The sequence below is a fragment of the Hylobates moloch genome, unplaced genomic scaffold (genome assembly GCF_009828535.3).
Source record: "Hylobates moloch isolate HMO894 unplaced genomic scaffold, HMol_V3 SCAFFOLD_6, whole genome shotgun sequence".
Lineage (NCBI taxonomy): Eukaryota > Metazoa > Chordata > Mammalia > Primates > Hylobatidae > Hylobates > Hylobates moloch.
The window spans coordinates 149,249,868-149,269,129 of NW_026652281.1; the positions used below are offsets into that span (position 1 = coordinate 149,249,868).

The 19,262-nt window shown below is 49.9% G+C and overlaps 1 protein-coding gene across 1 annotated transcript in view; it reads right to left on the reverse strand.

Moving 5' to 3' along the window:
* The window catches only part of STK10 (serine/threonine kinase 10), a 142,598-nt gene that overhangs the window by 36,211 nt on the left and 87,125 nt on the right, over positions 1 to 19,262 (reverse strand). Inside the window, exons 8-12 of the mRNA XM_032158627.2 lie at positions 16,239 to 16,373; positions 12,916 to 13,464; positions 9,743 to 9,873; positions 2,498 to 2,621; positions 1,863 to 2,042 (exon numbers count right to left, since the gene is read on the reverse strand). Of these exons, the coding sequence (XP_032014518.1) occupies positions 1,863 to 2,042; positions 2,498 to 2,621; positions 9,743 to 9,873; positions 12,916 to 13,464; positions 16,239 to 16,373 (1,119 nt within the window). The remainder of the gene's footprint in view (positions 1 to 1,862; positions 2,043 to 2,497; positions 2,622 to 9,742; positions 9,874 to 12,915; positions 13,465 to 16,238; positions 16,374 to 19,262) is intronic.

Below are 19,262 nucleotides of genomic sequence, written 5' to 3' on the forward strand. Positions count from 1 at the left end.
CGACACCAGACGGTGAGCCAAGCCGTGAATGCAAAGGAAAAGTTTTTGAAAGATGAAAGTGCTACTCCAATGAACACGAATGATGAGAAAGCAAAACAGCCTATGCTGAGATAAACTTTGAGTGGTCTGGGTAGAAGATCAAACCAGCTACAACATTCCCTTACGTCAAAGCCCAATCCAGGGCAAGGCCCTAACTCTCTTCAATTCTGTGAAGGCTGAGAGAGGTGAGGAAGCTGAAGAAGAAAGGCTGGAAGCTAGCAGAGGTTGGTTCACGATGTTCAAGAAAAGATGCCATCTCCATAACGTGAAAGTCCAAGGTGAAGCAGCAAGTGCTGATGGAGAAGCTGCAGTGAGTGATCCTGAAGACCTGGCTAAGATCACTGATGAAAGTGGCTGCACTAAACAACAGATTTTCAATGTAGATGATACAGCTTTCTGTTGGCAGAAAACGCCATCTAGGACTCTCATAACTGCAGAGGAGAAGTCAATGCCTGGCTTCAAAGCTTCAAAGGACAGGCTGACTCTCTTGTTAGGGGTTAATGCTGATGGTGACTTGAAGTTGAAGCCAATGCTCATTTACCATTTTGAAAATCCTAGGGCCCTTAAGAATCATGCTAAGCTGGGCGTGGTGGCTCATGCCTGTAATCTCAGTACTTTGAGAGGCCGAGGCGGGCAGATCATGAGGTCAGGAGTTTGAGACCAGCCTGGCCAATATGGTAAAACCCCATCTCTACCAAAAATACAAAAATTAGGCAAGCATGGTGGTGCACGCCTGTAGTCCCAGCTACTCGGGAGGCTGAGGCAGAAGAATTGCTTGAACTGGGGAGGCAGAGATTGTAGTGAGCCGAGATTGCGCCACTGCACTCCAGCCTGGGTGACAGAGTGAGACTCCATCTCCAAAAAAAAAAAAAATCAGTCTAAATCTACTCTGCTTGTGCTCTAAAAATGGAGCCACAAAGCCCAGGTGACAGCACATCTGTGTACAGCATGGTTTACTGAATATTGACCGGCTTTATTGCAGTATTCGCTTTATTGCGGTGGTATGGAACCAAACCCGCAGTATCTCCGAGGTATATCGGTGCCTAAGGTGACTGCCTCAACCGCTCAGCTGGCCAGGAGTCCTGGCTTCTAGAGGCAGCTGCCCAAGGCCTCTGGGATGCCCCGAATGTCATGCCCACCATGGTAAAGTCTGGAATCCGGGCTCTGAGGTCCTCTGAGGACCACCCTCAGAGGCTGCTCATCCACTGTTCCCAGTTGGGAGACTGGGAACAGCCTGGACTGGCGTTCCTGCCCTGGGGGCTTCCAGCCTGCTTGTCTCCTTCCTCCACAGAGGGAGGCATGGGCTGTTCTTTGACACCCAGATGCCTCTCTCCAGAGCAGCCCGAGAGATGTGCCTCAGGACCACCCACCTCCTTCCATCCTCCCCTTCCCCTTCCAACACAGGGAGGAGGAGGAGGCAGAGAGGGTGGAGCGTAGAGGGCATGTTGTATGTGCCTATCTACCCAGCACCCACTCCGCCCTTCTGGGAACAGCATCTCAAATTCCCCTGGGCCACCAGCCCTTCCTTCTTCCCTGCTCTTTCTCGGCAGGGGTTGCTAAGCTGGGAGGATGTAAAGGAAGCTGCCTGAGTCCACGTGGTGAGGGCCTGCCCTGAGCCACAGCAACACAGAGGAAAGCAGAGTTCAGAAGATCGAGAAGTAGCTCCACGTGGCGCAGCTTGGGCACACAGACCCAGGCTCACCTGCTCCCGAGCTCTTCAGCTGTACCCCTCTGCTGAGGTTGAGTTGGGGCCACAATCACTTGCAACCAAGAAGGCACCTAATACTCCGAGATGCCCCTGCCCCCACCCGGCACATACTCACCTCTTTCTTCATCAGTTTGAGCTGCTCTTGGAACCTGGCGTAGTCCCGATCCTGCTCCAGGCGGATCCGCTTGGCCTCCTCCCGGCGGCGCACGGCGTGGTCTTGCTCCATCTTCTCCACTTGCTGCTTTTGCTGGCGCTCCAGGTTCTCTAATTCCGTGTCAAAGAACTTCTTCTTGGCCTGAAAGGAGCAGAAATTCTGAGAAATTCAGCGAAGTCACTTTATACCTGGGAGGGACATGGGAAGTGGAATGGGGAGAACTCAGAGCTTGTGATCAGACCCAAGCTTGAATCCCAGCTCTACCACCCCAGTGCTGTGTGACCTGGGGCAAGTCACTCATCCTGAGTCTCCATTTCCTCATCTGCAAAAGGGAGACCAGACCACGTGTTGCTGCACGGTGCTCAATAAAGGTTATTTCCCCTCTGGAGATCCTCCTGTGGGACTTAGGATCACTGTGACCTTCACGGGATTCTGTGTTAACAAGTCACTGCCTAACAAGATCGGGAAGCCCTCAGGAATTGGGCAATTGTTGTGAATTACTCTCCACTACCCAATCATTCCCGCTATGTAGCTTCCACTGAGAGAACCCATGGCGGCAAGAAGCCCTCCAGGGTCGCATCTTTCCTCGCACTCACGTTGACTTCCTGTTCAAAACGTTTATGCATTTGCTCCAGCTGCAGCTCGTGCTTGTTGCCCAGCTGGGTCTGGTTCCGATGCTCTTCTTTCTGGAGCAGCCGAAGCTCTCGGAGTTCCTGGCGCCTGAAAGGTTAAAGGATACAGATATTTCACAGTAAGAAACTGGCCTCAGAGATCACAATATTTGCAACTTGGAACACTGAGGGTTGGATCATGGAGCAAAATCACACAAGTCTTGGGCACAGGAGTGACTAGAACTCAGGCTTCATTTGATATTTATTGACAGACAAAACCTTAATAATCTTAATAAATAAAGAGTGCTTACAAATCAATAAAAAGGAAGACTATCCTAACCAAAAAAAGTGGCAAAAAACATGAACAGACATGAAGCAAAAGATAAAAAGAAATTTTAGAATCACTTATATAGATATAAAATACAAATTAAAAAGAAACTACAATTTCATGATACATAAAACACAATGCAGAAAATTTGATGTAGAAACTATGTTTTCATGGTGTAGAAAATCTGATGGTAGAAACTGGTGCATTTCTGGAGGACAACTTGGTAATAAGTTTATTTCTTTTGACATAATAGTTTCACTTCTGGATACTGATTTTAAAGAAATATTTATAGATGCACAAAACCACTGAATAAGAATACTCAGCTGGGTGCAGTGGCTCACATCTGTAATCCCAACACTTTGGGAGGCCAAAGCAGAAGAACCACCTGAGGTCTGGAGTTCGAGACCAGCCTGGCCAACATGGCGAAACCCCATCTCTACTAAAAATACAAAAATTAGCCAGACGTGGTGGCATGTGACTGTACTCCCAGCTGCTCAGGACGCTGAGGCAGGAGAATCACTTGAACCTGGGAGGTAGAGGCTGCAGTGAGCCAAGATCACGCCATTGCACTCCAGCCTGGACTACAAGAGCGAAACTCTGTCTCAACAACAACACCAAAAAAAAAAAAAGAAAAAAAGAATATTCAGTTATTTAAAATCAATGTCATCTAGTAAAAAATGGGAAGCAAATGTCCATCAATATAGGTCTATGTAAATAAAGTATATGATGGAATTATATACAACCTTAAAAAAACCAAGTTTTAGAAAATGTTTAATTACATAAGGAAACATCTATTACAAATAATAATAATCCAGCCGGGCATGGTGGTTCACACCTGTAATCCCAGCACTTTGGGAGGCTGAGGAGGGCGGATCACCTGAGGTCAGGAGTTCAAGACCAGCCTGACCAACATGGAGAACCCCGTCTCTACTAAAAATACAAAATTAACTGGGCGTGGTGGTGTATGCCTGTAATCCCAGCTACTTGGGGGGTTGAGGCAGGAGAATCGCTTAAACCCAGGAGGCAGAGTTTGTACTGAGCTGAGATCGTGCCATTGCACTCCAGCATGGGCAACAACAAGAGCAAAACTCTGTCTCAAAAAAAAATAAGCCGGGCACGGTGGCTCAACCCTGCACTTTGGAAGGCTGAGGCAGGCGGATCACAAGGTCAGGAGATCGAGACCATCCTGGCTAACACGGTGAAACCCCGTCTCTACTAAAAATACAAAAAATTAGCCGGGTGTGGTGGTGGGCGCCTGTAGTCCCAGCTACTCGGGAGGCTGAGGAAGGAGAATGGTGTGAGCCCGGGAGGCAGAGCTTGTAGTGAGCCGAGATTGCGCCACTGCACTCTATCCCGGGCAACAGAGCAAGACTGTCTCAAAAAAAAAAAAAAGTAACAATAATAATAATATTTATGAACAGCTATGGAATAATCTCTAGGTAAATAAAAAGCAAGACATTAAAGAATAGGTCTGTTACGCCACTTTATCTGGGAGAAAAAAGGACAACAATATGTCTCTGTACACACATATATGTATTGTTTACTTTTCTAGTAGCTCTGGAAGGATTAAACCATAAAACACTAACACAGGAAAGGGAACTGGATTTCTGGTAGGAAAATGAGGGAAGGAAATTTTTCACTGTTTATCTTCTTTCTTTTTTTTTTAAATTTTGAACCATGACCTTATACAGGTCGAGTATCCTTTACTGAAAAAGCTTGGAACCGGAAGTGTTTTGGGTTTCAGATTTTTTTAGGTTTTAGAATATTATACTTACTGAACAAGCATCCCTAATCTGAAAATCTGAAGTCCAAAACGTTCCAGTGAGAATTTGATGTCAGTGCTCAAAAAGTTGCAGATTTTGGAGCATTTTGGATTTTGGATTTTTTGACTTGGGATGTTCAACCTTTATTACCTGCTAAAAAATATATAATAAAAATTTTACATAGGTCATGTGTGATGGCCCATGCCTATAATCCCAGCACTCTGGGAGGCCAATTTGGGAGGATCACTTGAGCTCAGGAGTTCAAGACCAGCCTGGGCAACACAGCGAGACCTCGTCTCTGCCAAAAAATCCAAAAATTAGCCAGGCATGGTGGTGCATGCGTGTGGTCCCAGCTACTTAAAAGGCTGAGGCCAGAAGATTGCTTGAGCCCAGGAGGTCCAGGCTGCAGTGAACTGTGACTATGCCGCTTGCACTCCAGCCTGAGAAACAGAGCAAGATCTTGTGTTAAAAAAAGAAAAAAAAAACTGACCTAAGCCACATGCCCTAATTTTATATATATATAGTCAGTGTGTGCATGTGTGTACTCACAGAAAAAACATTGGAGGGATAAGCCCCAAGTGTTAACTATGTTTCTTTTTTTTTGAGATGGAGTCTTGCTCTGTCGCCCAGGCTGGAGTACAGTGGCGCAATCTCGGCTCACTGCAAGCTCTGCCTCCCGGGTTCACGCCATTCTGCTGCCTCAGCCTCCCGAGTAGCTGGGACTACAGGTGCCCACCACCAAGCCCAGCTAATTTTTTGTGTAGTTTTAGTAGAGACGGGGTTTCACCATGTTAGCCAGGATGGTCTCTATCTCCTGACCTTGTGATCTGCCCGCCTTGGCCTCCCGAAGTGCTGGGATTACAGGCGTGAGCCACTGCACCCAGCCAACCATGTTTCTTAATGAGCAAATCCATTAAAAATTGATATGTAGGCCAGGTGCGGTGGCTCACACCTGTAATCCCAGCACTTTGGGAGGCCGAGGCTGGTGGATCATTTGAGGTCAGGAGTTCTAAACCAGCCTGGCCAACATGGTGAAAACCCATCTCTACTAAAAATACAGAAATTAGCCAGGTGCAGTGGTGCACACCTGTAATCCCAGCCACTCAGGAGGCTGAGGCAGGAGAATGGTTTGAACCTGGGAGGCAGAGGTTGCAGTGAGCCAAGATTGTACCACTGCACTCCAGCCTGGGGGACAGAGTGAGACTCTGTTTCAAAAAAAAAAAAAAGAAAAGAAAGAATTGCTATGTATCATTTATATAATCAGAAAAAAAGAAAAAAATCAAACTACTACAGAAAGAACCCGGACCTCCTGACTGAACTGGGGGCTCCGTGAGGCCTGTGTCCTAGTCCAGTGTGGCACCATGCTGATTCCCATGAGGCCACGCTCTGACCCCAGCGGCCTTCCTCATGCCTCGGAGGGGCCATAACTGCTCACAGAACTGCCCCCCAAGAGCAGCACAAGGAGGGGTTGGGCAGTTGCAGTGAGGCCAAGCACATTCTCCGGGGTCACAGCGCCCCTGTCTGAATCTAGGCTCAGTCAGCTTTCCAGCTGGGTGCCCTCTCGGGGAGTCACTCATCCTTGTGGGACTCATTCCCTCCTCTGCAAAATGAGGCAACAATCTTTACCCCTTGGGTCCTTTGAGGGATAAATGAGATGACAAAGGTAAAGTGCCCACGTGGCACATGACCAGCACTCTCTAAGTGGCAACTGCTCGAATTCTACCAAGGAAGAAGAGGCAATGGCTGCCTGCCTCTGGGAAAAGCCAGAGGCGCTTTCTACAGCCACAGAGGGAAGACTGAGCCTCTGCTTTTCTGGAAAGCGAGAAGAGAGAAGGCAGTTTTTGAGAGTGTTAAAGAGGAAATGGAAATCCTGACTCAAGAGAAACTAAGGTTTAGAGAAGAACTGACAAAAAGCATAAAAAGGAGTACAGAAAGAAGGCAGGCAGCCAGCTCTGGCACTCCCTGGCCCACCTGTGCTCTCAGAAGGAAAGGCAAGCAAAGAGAAGGCTGAGGCTCAACAGCAAGGGAACGGCAGAAGCGGTTTTAGGGAAGGACAGGAGGAACTCTGCCCGGAAGCCTCGTCAGTCTGAGAGTGTGATAAATGCTAAGCCACATGCTTCAAAAGCCTAGGTGTGACCCAATTCTCCAAAAACGCCAGGGGTCAGGTATGACCAGGGGCCTGGGCCAGCAGGGGATGATCAGGGCCTTCCACACCCCTGTGGTCTGGCAGCCTGGCCTGGTTTACAGGTGCTCAGACCTCCAGACCACGGCAGGCAAACGAGAAAATCCTGGTTCCTGACGAGCACCTCTTCACCTCCTTGAGGTCTCACCTTTTGACCCTGAGTAGCACACAGCTGCTCTGCTCAGGAGGGTGGGGACCCACAGCCAGGGCCAGAGAGCACTGCTTCTCCATGGGGTGTGGCCAATCTAGAATTTATCCCTGAGAACTTCAATTGCCCAGAGGGAAGGTGATGGAAACTCAGTTCTTGAGGTTGAAGCTCAGAGTCCAGGGTGCCTCTCAGGTGACCATTAGAACAGAAGGTGGTGTCATCTGCCAAAGCAACCTGCGCCCTAGCCTCCCGACCCACACAGATGACACCAGTGTGTGTGTGTGTGTGTGTGTGTGTGTGTGTGTGTGTGTGTATGCAGATACACTAGTGAAAAGTCTGTTTTTCCTCCCCCTGTCTCCTAGAGAGAGGGAGAAGTGATCCAGAACATCTAAAACTACTTTTATTTGGTTTTGGCTTATTTATTTATTTATTTATTCTTATTTTTATTTTTTTTGAGACAGAATCTCACTCTGTCGCCCAGGCTGGAGTGTAGTGACACAATCTCGGCTCACTGCAACCTCTGCCTCCTGGGTTCAAGTGATTCTCCTGTCTCAGCCTCCCAAGTAGCTGAGATTACAGACGCCCGCCACCACGGCTGGCTAATTTTTGTAGTTTTAGTAGAGACCAGGTTTTGCCATGTTGGCCAGGCTTGTCTTGAACTCCTGACCTTAGGCGATCCACTCGCCTAGGCCTCCCAAAGTGCTGAAATTACAAGTGTGTGCTGCTGTGCCCGGCTGCATGCTTATGCTTTTAAAAAAATACGAATATTAGGCCAGGTGCAGTGGCTCACACCTGTAATTCCAGCACTTTGGGAGGCAGAGGCGGGAGGATCACAAGGTCAGGAGTTTGAGACCAGCCTGGCCAATGTGGTGAAACCCCATCTCTACTAAAAATACAAAAATTAGCCGGGCATGGTGGCGGGCACCTGTAGTCCCAGCTACTCAGGAGGCTAAGGCAGGAGAATTGCTTGAACCCGGGAGGCAGAGGTTGCACTGAACTGAGATTGTACCAATGCACTCCAGCCTGAGTGACAGAGCGAGACTCCATCTCAAAAAATAAATACAAATTAATTAATTAATTAAAAATTTTTAAATTCACATGTATAAAAATATGCGATTAATGTTCTAGAAATTTTCTCTACACTAATCATGAATTTACCCTGCAAAGGCCTGGCCCCCAGGATACTCCGTGGCTCCATGGCCTCCCTAAGTGTTAAGCTCCCCCAACCCCTGCCAGCCACATGGTCCCGTGAAACCTGCCGGAATTCTCACACAGACAGACCCCGTTAGAATCTCAGCTTTACCCCTGCCTGCCTACCTGGAAGACCCAGGGCAAGTGACTTACTTGCCCAGAAATAGTGTTTCCTCATTTGTTTACAAAATGTGGAAATAGGGTCTCCCGAAGGAGGGCTGTAAGTGGGGGATGAACAACAGAAAAGTATAAAGATGGATCCTAGCAAACAGCTTTGCCTCACACCTTCCTCCCTGTCCCAATCCTTCGCCAGCTCACTGGTTTTGCCTCCAAAATGTAGGTCAAATCTGACCATGTTTTTCCCTCTTCCCGGCCACTGCCCCAGCCTGAGCCCAGGGCCTGCTAATCCTAGTCAAGATCTCCCTGTCTCCCTCCACCAGTCCCTTAAACAAGCTGAGTAGTTATTCCTCAGGGCCTCAGCAATTGCAATTTCCCCTGGGCTCCCCCAGCTCTCCTGCCCTCATCCTTTAGGCCTGGCTCAGGGGCTTCACTTGGAGCAGCCTCCCCCACTCCAAGCACTCACCATCATGTCACCTGTTACCTCTTGCATGGCATGTACCACAGTCAGGGATTATCTTGTGTACTGTATGTTGGCCCATTAGGTGTAAGTTCTACAAGGGCAATGGCCTTATCTATTTGGGTCACCACCTTGTCTCCAACCTGGTGGGTTGGTGGATACATGGATGGATGGATGGATGGATAGATGGATGGTTAGGTAGATAGGTGGAGGGCTGAATGGGTAGATGGGTGGGTGGGTGGATGGATGACTGGGTGGATGATTGGGTGGACAGATGGAAAGGTAGATAGGGAGTAGGTAAATAGATGGACGGGTAGATAAATGGATGGAAGGATAAATGGATGGATGGGTGATTGGGTAGATGGATAGATAAAACAGATAGATAATTGGGCAGATGGAGGGAAGGATGGAATGGTGAGTAAGTCGATGGATGGGTGGATGGTTAGGTGGATAGATGGAAGGTGAATGAGTGGGTAGATAAGTGAGTGGATGAGTGGATGGATGGATGGATGAATGGACGGATGGATGAATGGATGGATGAATGGATGGATGAATGGATGGGTGAATGGTTGGGTGAATGACTGGGCGAATGACTGGGTGGATAGATGGATAGGCAGATAGGTGAGTAGGTAGATGGATGGGTGGATAAATGAATGGAAGGATGGATGATTAAGAGGATGGGTAGATGAATGGGTGGACAGTTGGACAGATGGATGGAAAGGTGAGTGGGTAGATAGGTGGATGGGTAGAGGGGTGAGTGGGTGGAAGGGTAGGTAGACGGATGGGTGGATAGATGAATAGGTAGATAGGTGAGTGGGTGGATAGATGGGTAAATAAATGAATGGATGAGTGGATAGATAGATGAATGGTTGGGTAGATGGGCGAGTGCAGGATCGCAGGCAAAATGAGTTTCCTTTTGTCTCCTTGATTCCCCCACTTCATGCTGTAGACAGACAGCCCTCTCACCAAAAGGACCAGTGTCCACTCCTCTTACCATAGCCCCACCCTGTTACCACCATTGGTGGCCCTTCCCAGGCTTGCCTGAGAAATCTCATCTCCTCATCCTTCTTCTCATCTTCGCTGATGATCTTGGAGGTGGTGATGCTCACCTCCACACCATCCACCACAAATTTGCGTGTCCGCTTGAGGGTTTTTTTGTGCAGTTTCGGATCCTGGCCAGGGAAAACCATTAGACAAGTCTCAGCATTTCAGCTAAGGACCCATGGCTGTTACAGCAGGTGAGGCCACAGCTCTGCTGGGCCCACAGCTTCAGCACCACCCCCAGAGAGATGTGGCCATCCATCTTCCCTCTTGCCTCAACTTAACCTAGAAGCCGGGGGTTCTGAGCTTATCCCCTTGCCTTTCCCTGATCTCAGCCTTCAGAAGCTGTGCTGAGGCCTCCCCTACCTTGCTGCCCGCACCTCTCATGCATCCAGGACATGGTGTCAGAAAGAGCTGCGTTCTTGCCAGGCACAGTCGCTTACGCCTGTAATCCCAGCACTTTGGGAGGCCGAGGCAGGCGGATCACGAGGTCAGGAGTTCGAGACCAGCCTGGCCAACACAGTGAAACCCTGTCTCTACTAAAAATACAAAAAGTAGCCAGGCATGGTGGCAGGTGCCTGTAATCCCAGCTACTTGGGAGGCTGAGGCAGGAGAATCACTTGAACCCAGGAGGCGGAGTTTGCAGTGAGCTGAGATCATGCCACTGCACTCCAGCCTGGGCCATACAGCTAGACTCCATCTCAAAAAAAAAAAAAAAAAAAAAAAAAAAAGAGCTGCGTTCTAACCCTCACTCCACCACTTACTTGCTCTGTGTCTCTGGGGCAGCCTCTTGTCCTGTCTGAGCCTCAGCTTCCTCACTTGTTCAGGGAGGATAGTCACACTACTTGCCTCCCGGGGTGGTTGTGAAGATTCAATGAGAGAACACACGGTGGGCACACAGAGCAGTGCCCGCTCCCAGCGCGTGTTCCATGCTTGGCATTTCTTTCTGACAGTTACCACTGCAGACCACACACAACCCTCGCGCATGGTGCCAAAATCCAAAGGAGCCCGAAAACCAAAGGCTGTTTTCATAACTGGTTTGGTAGCCAAAGCTGACCTAGCCTGAACTCCCCACCTGCTGGGAGTCATCGTGACATTATGCATAATCGTCATCTTTTCCTGTGAGTAATTGCACACGCCACAAGCGATTGTGCAGGTGCCACCTGGAATCCTGGAGGTGTCAGTGTGTCACAATACGTGCTACCCTCTGGAAGTTCTCAGCTCTGATTCTGAAGGTGTCCCCATAACCCTCCAGCTCTGCCCACTGCCTCTGGCCTCTTGGCTGGTTTCAAAGGCTCTTTATTTTATTTTTATTTTTTGAGATGGAGTCTCACTCTGTCGCCCGGGCTGGAGTGCAGTGGCGCAATCTCAGCTCACTGCAACCTTCACCTCCCGAGTTCAAGTGATTCTCCTGCCTTAGCCTCCTGAGTGGCTGGGATTACAAACACGCGCCACCACGCCCAGCTAATTTTTTAATTTTTTTTTTTAGTAGAGACAGGGTTTCACCATGTTGGTAAGGCTGGTCTCAAACTCCTGACCTCATGATCCACCCTCCTCGGCCTCCCAAAGTGCTGGGATTACAGGCGTGAGCCACGGTGCCCGGCCCAAAGACTCTTTTTGGTGTAGCCCGGCCCTGCCTTCCTAACGCAGGGCCTCCCAACCCCTGAAAGAGGAGTGAGGAGCCAGCGTGGCAGGTCTCTTGACCCCTTGAAATCTATGCTGAGCTCTACTCCTGCTAAGTCCAGAGGGGCAGACTGTTTTTGCTCCCTGAGGTCTGGGCCCCCATCTCCTGCCCATGGCACCTCGCCCAGGGGCTCTGGACAGCATCAGCATGGACCCAGCATGCCTGACTCTCATCTCTCTACGGTGACCAGCTCACATGTGCCAGGACCCAGTCAGGATGAGTCAGACCAGCAGTGAGAAGTAGAGGCTGGCAGGAGCGAGAGGAGAGGGGAAGAAATGACACCCACAGCCACAGCCCTCTGCTGAGAACTGCTCCTGGCCAGGGGGCCTCCATCCCTGAAGGAACAGGCTCCTAGTCACGCCAGGGGGTGCTGGTGCAGTGGGGGACTCTCATCCCAACAGCCTGAGGTCCCTGACACAATGCAGTCAACCAGAAACATCCTCCACAGCCTTGAGAAGAGCAGGCGAGCCCTGCTCTAGGTGGGTCTGTCTCATTAAAAAAAACAAATAAAAACACCTTTTTTTCACTTAGTGTCTTCAGGAAGAGAAGTGGCAGGATGCCTGTCCTGAGGAAGACGCTGCTCACAGGTAACAGCTGCTGTGCATGCTTGTCACGGTGGCCTGTTGGAACTGTGCTTCCCTTCCCTGCCTAAAGCTGATTGGCCGTTGCGGCTCCTGTCACTCCTCTTTGCTTAAGCAAATATGTTCGAGTCTCTACTGCATGTTTTTGACCAAGTACATTTGGGAAGGAAAAACAAAATCATGCAGTACTTCCTCTAAAATGAGCTTTGGGTAGAGGGTCAGGTGACCCACGGTGAGTTTAGTAACCCCCTGGAATTTATCGGGGAGGCCAGGAAAGGAGTCAGCGCCTTCCAGCTGCCTAAGAAGAAGGTGGCCATCGCTCCCACTGGGAAAGTTTAGAGTTTGGAGCCTGGGGTCTGTCCATCTTCCCACTCCTACCTGGCCCTGGGCTGGCTCCTCACTCCTCTGAGCCTCCATCTGATTAACTGTAAAACGAGGATGAAGGAGCCTGTCTGTTCTTTTTAAAGCGCGAGTACAGGGTTCGCCTCAAGCCCAGGCCTCTAGTGGGTGGCTATTGTCATTCACAACACTGCCCACCTCCAGAAAGGCCCCAGGGGCAGGGAAGATGGCTTTGAGTTGTTCCTTTAGTTGGATTTACCAGTTATCAGCTGGGTCTTGTGGCTGACCTCCGGATGACAGAACTTCACTTGTAGCTAAGGCCTAAGAGTTCTCTCTCCCACATTTTACCAGGGCCTTTTACCAAGCTTTGAAATTTAAACCCAAACCAACTGCTTTACGTTCCTAAATCCCACACTGAACCCAGATATTTTGGAGATTAAACTATGAGTCAAACCCAAAACTCCCTAATGAACCGTTTAAAATGCAAGGAAGCCCCTAAATGCGTTTGAAACCAAAATGGAGCCTGCAATGGTCTTGCTGCAAGCCCGTGGTGGGAGAGGCGGTGTTACCTTGATGGACAGAGAGCCCATCTCTTTGTTCAGCGACAGGTCGGCGGAGAGATTGGTACTGTAGTCCATGCTCTCAGAGGTGCAGAGGCTGCTGCAGTCTGAGTCCCTCTTGGAAGGGCCTGGAGCTGCCTGGGCAGGTGGCTCCAGGCTGCCATTGGCCAGCTTCTCCCCACCCAAGGTCTCCAGGGCGCTGCTGTTGGGCCGGCTCTGGGTGGCCTTTTGAGATCTGTTGGCTGCTGGGCTGAGGTCCCCACCCTGTTCAGCGACTTGCTTCTCCTGGGCTACCTGAATTCTGGCATCCATTGACACGGGTCGGGACTTCCGCAGGGGCACAGGCACTGCCACGCAGTTCTCATTTCCAGGGGCCACGACTGGGGGACTGGTGGTTTGGAGGGATCCGTCCCCAGAGGGCTGGCTGCAGGGCTCATTCACACTGTCCTGAGACTGGCTGGGTGCCAGCGGGGTGGAAGGTGACTCCTGGAGAGGCTTGTTAGCGTTGAGACTTGGCGGACTCACCTCAGAGGAGTTCTGAGTATGGTTCTCCAGGGTCTAGAAAAAAAAAAAAGATAGTCAAGGCCATGCTGCTGTATGTTCAAGGCAAGAGTCAGAGATGCAGTGGAGAAAGTCAGACACCCTCAAGATGAAGTGGGCCAGGGCCAAGAAAGGAGAGCAGATATCTCCCTAGCCAGTCTTCACCACTCCCTATCGCCTAACCATAATAAAATTACTACTTATTGTGAGGCATAGCAATCTCCTCACTACCTCTAATCTTAGCTGAATGTAACAGCTGTTATTCCTCCTAGGAGGCAGCTATGGCCAGCTGGCCAGCTCATGGCCCATAAGGTGGAGTCAGTGGCCGCTCCATTCCAGCCAATTGTGACAACGTGGGAAAATGGCTCCCCTGTGGCCAAACCTTCCCAGTTTTTTAATTTTAATTTTTTATTTTATTTATTTATTTTTTTTGAGACAGGGTCTTGCTCTGTCACCCAGGCTGGAGTGCAGTGGTGCCATCTTGGCTCAATGCAACCTCCACCTCCTAGGCTCCCATCTGGGAGTGGTCCTCCCACCTCAGCCTCCCGAGAAGCCTCCCGAGTAGCTGGGACTACAGGTGCATGCCATGACACCCAGCTAATTTTTGCATTTTTTAGTAGGGACAGGGTTTTGGTATGTCACCCAGGCTGGTCTCAAACTCCTGGACTCAAGTGATCTGCCGGCCTCGGCCTCCCAAAGTGCTGGGATTAGAGGTGTGTGCCACCGCACCCGGCCAAACCTTCCAATTTTTTTTTTTTTTTTTTTGAGACGGAGTCTTGCTCTGTCGCCCAGGCTGGAGTGTAGTGGCGTGATCTCGGCTCACTGCAAGCTCCGCCTCCCGGGTTCACACCATTCTCCTGCCTCAGCCTCCCAAGTAGCTGGGACTACAGGCGCCCGCCACCACGCCTGGCTAATTTTTTGTATTTTTAGTAGAGACGGGGTTTCACCGTTTTAGCCAGGATGGTCTCGATCTCCTGACCTTGTGATCCGCCCACCTCAGCCTCCCAAAGTGCTGGGATTACAGGCGTGAGCCACCGTGCCCAGCCCAAACCTTCCAATTTTTTAAGACAAGTTTGAAATCTAGGTTTTTAATGGACATCTCTTAATTTTTAGGTGGCAACTAACACATATTTTTTTAAAAAATCATATAAAGGCCAAGCCAAGCCTGTCTGGGGACTGGATTCAGCCCTTGTGGCCACTAAGTTTTCAGCTTCATTTTTGTTTTTTAGAGTCTTTGTTGGGTGGAAAGTACTGGAAATGTTGCTATGCTAAGATGAAACAGAACATCCTTCCTGTGTATAAAACATAAACATCCAACTTGGTGAATAGAGCGAGTATCCATGTAGCCACTTTCCAGGTCAGGAGGGGACATTGCTTTGCCCCAGAGGGCCATCCCCTGCCGCCCCGACCTTCTCAGTGACAATGCTCTCCCACCTCTTGACATAGTCACTGTCCTACGATCTCTAAGTGCTACAGGTGAGCTGTGCCTGCTTATAAACACAGTATGAATGGATTTATACTATAAGTATTCCTTTGGGTCTTGCCAGCCACTGGTTTTTAACCTCAGCTATGGCAGCTGGTGGAAGCAACTCCAATCTACCTTCTAGTCAATACCCAGAGTGATGGCTCAAAAACTCAGATCTGATTCTGTCACCTCCACACCAATACCCAGTCCCTGCCTGAAACCCTCCGGGGCTCCCAATACCCACAGGACAAAGATCAGCCTTCTGCCTGCAGACAATGAGGCCGGGTGTGAGCGCTTTCTACCTCCTCCTGGAGCCAGGCCCCACTGAGGTTCTCCTACTCCACATCCACCCCTGGCCCTGCCATCTATCGGCTCCGCCAGCCACTTCACTGTATCGATCTCAGTTTTTCTGTCTGTAAACTGGAGCTTGGTTACCCAGTGTCAGAGCTGTAGAGGGCCCGGCAGCCACCGGGGCTCCATGCATGGCTGGGGTGGTTGTGATGATTCCACTTGCCCTGCCCCTCAGGGCTTTCCTTCTTCACCCTGGTGAGGGTCTGCACCAGCCTCAGGCTCCACCCAGGACTGAATTAAATTTGAGAAAGCTGCAGTGCCGTCCACAGCACAAGGATGTGGGCCAGCTTCATCCCCGATGGGTAAGTCCAGCCCCTGCTTCTCTAGGCACAGGGAGCCACCTGGATGGCCACCCTATCCCTGGAAAGAGGCCTCCCCCAGCAGCAAGGCCAGGGATTACAGAGCAACAGCTTGGGCCAGAATCCAGCCCACAGACATGTTTTCCTTGGCTCAGAGGGTTTTTACAAATTTACATTAGCTTTAATTTCAATCTAAATCCAGCAAGCACTGAAGCTGCAAAAGGGTTCCAAATGTGCCCAGACATAGGTCCCCTTGGCACTGAGGGCAGCTAGAGGGGGGCCAGGGTGTTGCCTGTGGCCATACGCAGCCTCACGTATTTATCCCAAAATGAGCTAAAAACAGTCTCATGTGGTACGTGAGCTGTGACAAGAACAAAGGATGGGAAGCCATGAATCAGTTACCAACTTTTAAAAATTGGAAGATTTCATGTGAAAATCTAGATCCCTGGTATCTCTTGGAAACTCACAGGATCGGGATCCGGCCAACACCCCCTGCTGCCTCATCCCGGCCCACGTGCCATCTTACGTTACCTGCAGTGTGGGCGTCTGCAACCTCTGAGCTGGGAAGAAATTGCCTGAGCCAGAGCCCCGGCCTTCCCTGCCCCTCCCACACCAGCAGGGCCAGCTGAGATCCCGTCCTCCCGGCCCCCGCTAAGCCCCACTCTCCCTGGCCTCACCGAGGCGGCATCCACGGCGTCCTCCTCTTCCCCCTCATCCCGGCCGTCTTCGATCTCTTCCATCACCTCGGCCTTGGCCTCAGCCACCAGCTCCCGCAGAGCCTTGTTACTGGTGATGCCGCTGACGAAGGGATGCTGAGGGGGCAAGATGCACCTAGATTAGAAGCACTCTGGGGTCACGGTGGGGTGGAAGAGGCTGGGGGAGCTCACCCCCCAGGGCAGAAGAGACCAGCCTCATTCCTGAGCAAAATGTACACGTGAACTTGGAGACCCAGAGACAGCCTGGAAAGTCCCAAGTGTGTTGGAAAGAGGGCAGATCCCAGCTGTGTCTCTCAGCGGCTGTGTGACCTTGAGCATGTCACTTAACCTCTCTGAGCCACAGCCTCCTCATCTCTCAAGTGGACACATTAACAATGAACCCACAGGGAGGTCATGCAGATTAAATGAGACCATGCACTTGAAAATGCTTAGCCCAAAGTAGAAGCTCAAGCCGTGTTTGCAAGGGAGGGTGTCTATTTTCCTTTTTCCTTTTAAAAAGGTTTTAATATATAGTTTTACAAAATATGCTACATACATTTTGTTGAGGAATAACATTCCCACAGCAAAGTTCACAGGTTGTAAAGCTCAATGACTTTGAGACAGTTTCACTCGTCGCCCAGGCTGGAATGCAGTGGTGCAATCTCGGCTCACTGCAACCTCCACCTACCAGATTCAAGGGATTCTCCTGCCTCAGCCTCCCAAGTAGCTGGGATTACAGGCATGCACCACCACGCCAGGCTAATTTTTTGTATTTTTAGTAGAGATGGGGTTTCACCATGTTGGCCAGGCTGGTCTCAAACTCCTGACCTTAGGTGATCCACCTGCCTCAGCCTCCCAAAGTGCTGGGATTACAGGCATGAGCCACTGTGCCCAGCCTCAATGACTTCTTACATATATATGCACCCAGCGTAACTGCCACCCAGCTCGATACAGAACATTTCCATCACAGGGGAAGGCTCCCGTCTCCCTTGGCAGGCAACCCCACTCCCACGCCGCCAGCCTCGGGAGCCTGCTCCTCAGCTTCCTAGAAACAGAGCATCGCATGTGCAGTCTTTCACGCTGGCTTCCTTTACTCAGCATCATGACTGTGAGATTCACCTACATTGTCGCCTATTTCGGTAAACTGTTCCTGTTTTATTTCTGTGCAGGGTCTCACTGTATGACTATGGCATAGTTTGTTTATTCATCCTGCTGCTGCTGGACATCTGGGCTGTTTCCCATTTTTGGCAACTATGAATAAAGCTGCTAGAGACATTCTCGTATATGTCTTTGGGTGGACATATGTGTTTGGTTTTAAGAAAGGAAATATAAGATCTTGAGGCAGAGTGGTGTATGTTCTATTCTAGGTTTTTATACAAATGTCAGAGTCTTATTTAAAAGTGAATGTTCTTTTACGGACCTTGCAAAATGCCAAAGCAAAAGGTCTTAGTGATATTAAGTCAGTGTGAGGTATCCTGGGTGAGGGCACCCGGATGTAGCCAGGGATGTGGGATTCCTCAACCCACCACGCTCACCGAGGGCCACTGGGAAAGGAATGATGGGGTGGGGTGGGGGCATCATGAAGCTAGAATTTGCTCATTTACAATTTACAGGAAGACTCTGATGAAATTCACTGTTTTTACTCTCAGACAATTTATCCAGGGAGGAAGTGTCAACAAGATTGCTGGGAAAGTATTTAAATGACTAAAAAACAAATTTCTAGCACCTGGAAAACACATTCAGAATGCATATATTCATCACAAATCATTCTTATCTGTTTGCTCATTTAAAACAGTTCATTTGGCCGGGTGCAGTGGCTCAAATGATAAACAAGAGAATTCCAGATCTTGTATAGCTGAGGGTGGTGGAGGCTAAAGTCTGCAGGCAGAGGGGCCTCATTCAAGGTCAAATTCAAGCTGAGACCCAAGGGAAAGATCTGGGCACAGAGAATTCCAGGCAGAGGGAGCAGCTGGTACAAAGAAGGCCCTGAGTCTGAACTGAGCTTGCTGGGCAGCAGGAGCCATGAGACAGGCGGGATGGTGGGACACACAGGATGCAGAAGAAGGATGGGCCGTGTGTGCCGGTGAGCCACAGAGACTGTCCTCACAAGCCACCAACAGGCTGCAGTGCAGCAGTGGTACTCACTACTACCCTTTAAAGATGTCATTCTGGCCGCTCTGTACTTTTAAGAGGTCTTGAGTGGGGCGTTAAGGGTTTACTAATCATGGGAGGCAAAGTAGCATAGCAGTTAAGAGTGCTGGCTGCAGACTCTAGAACCAAGGCACCTGGTAAAATCCTGCTTCCACCAACTTGGGCAAGTCACTTAAACTTGAGTCTCAGTTTGCTCATCTATATACTAGGAGCAGCTGTTATAAGCATTATGGTAAATGCTCAGATATGGCAGCCATCATCATCATCACCACCACCACCATCACCTTCACCATCACCACCATCATTACCATTACCATCATCATCATCACCACGGCCATTACCATCAGCACCATCATCACTATCACCATCATTACCACCATCATCCCCATCACCATTATCCCCATCACCACTATCATCACCATCACCCCCCCGCCTCCCCCCCGTCAGCAGCAGGAGCAGCAGCACAATCAGAAAATCCTGTTATGGCCGGGCACAGTGGCTCACACCTCTAATCCCAGCACTTTGGGAGGCCAAGGCGGTGGATCACCTGAGGTCAGGAGTTCAAGATCAGCCTGGCCAACATGGTGAAACCCCGTCTCTACTAAAAATAACAAAAATTAGCTGGGCATGGTGGCACATGCCTGTAATCCCAGCTACTCGGGAGGCTGAGGCAGGAGAATCGCTTGAACCCGAGAGGCACAGGTTACAGTGAACCGAGATCATGCCACTGCACTTCAGCCTGGGCGACAGAGGAAGACTCTGTCTCAAAAACAATAACAAGAAAAGAAAAGCCTGTTTTGCATTCCTAGCCACTCCTATTCCCTCCCACATGCCCCCAGAGCACAGCTTTTTCGA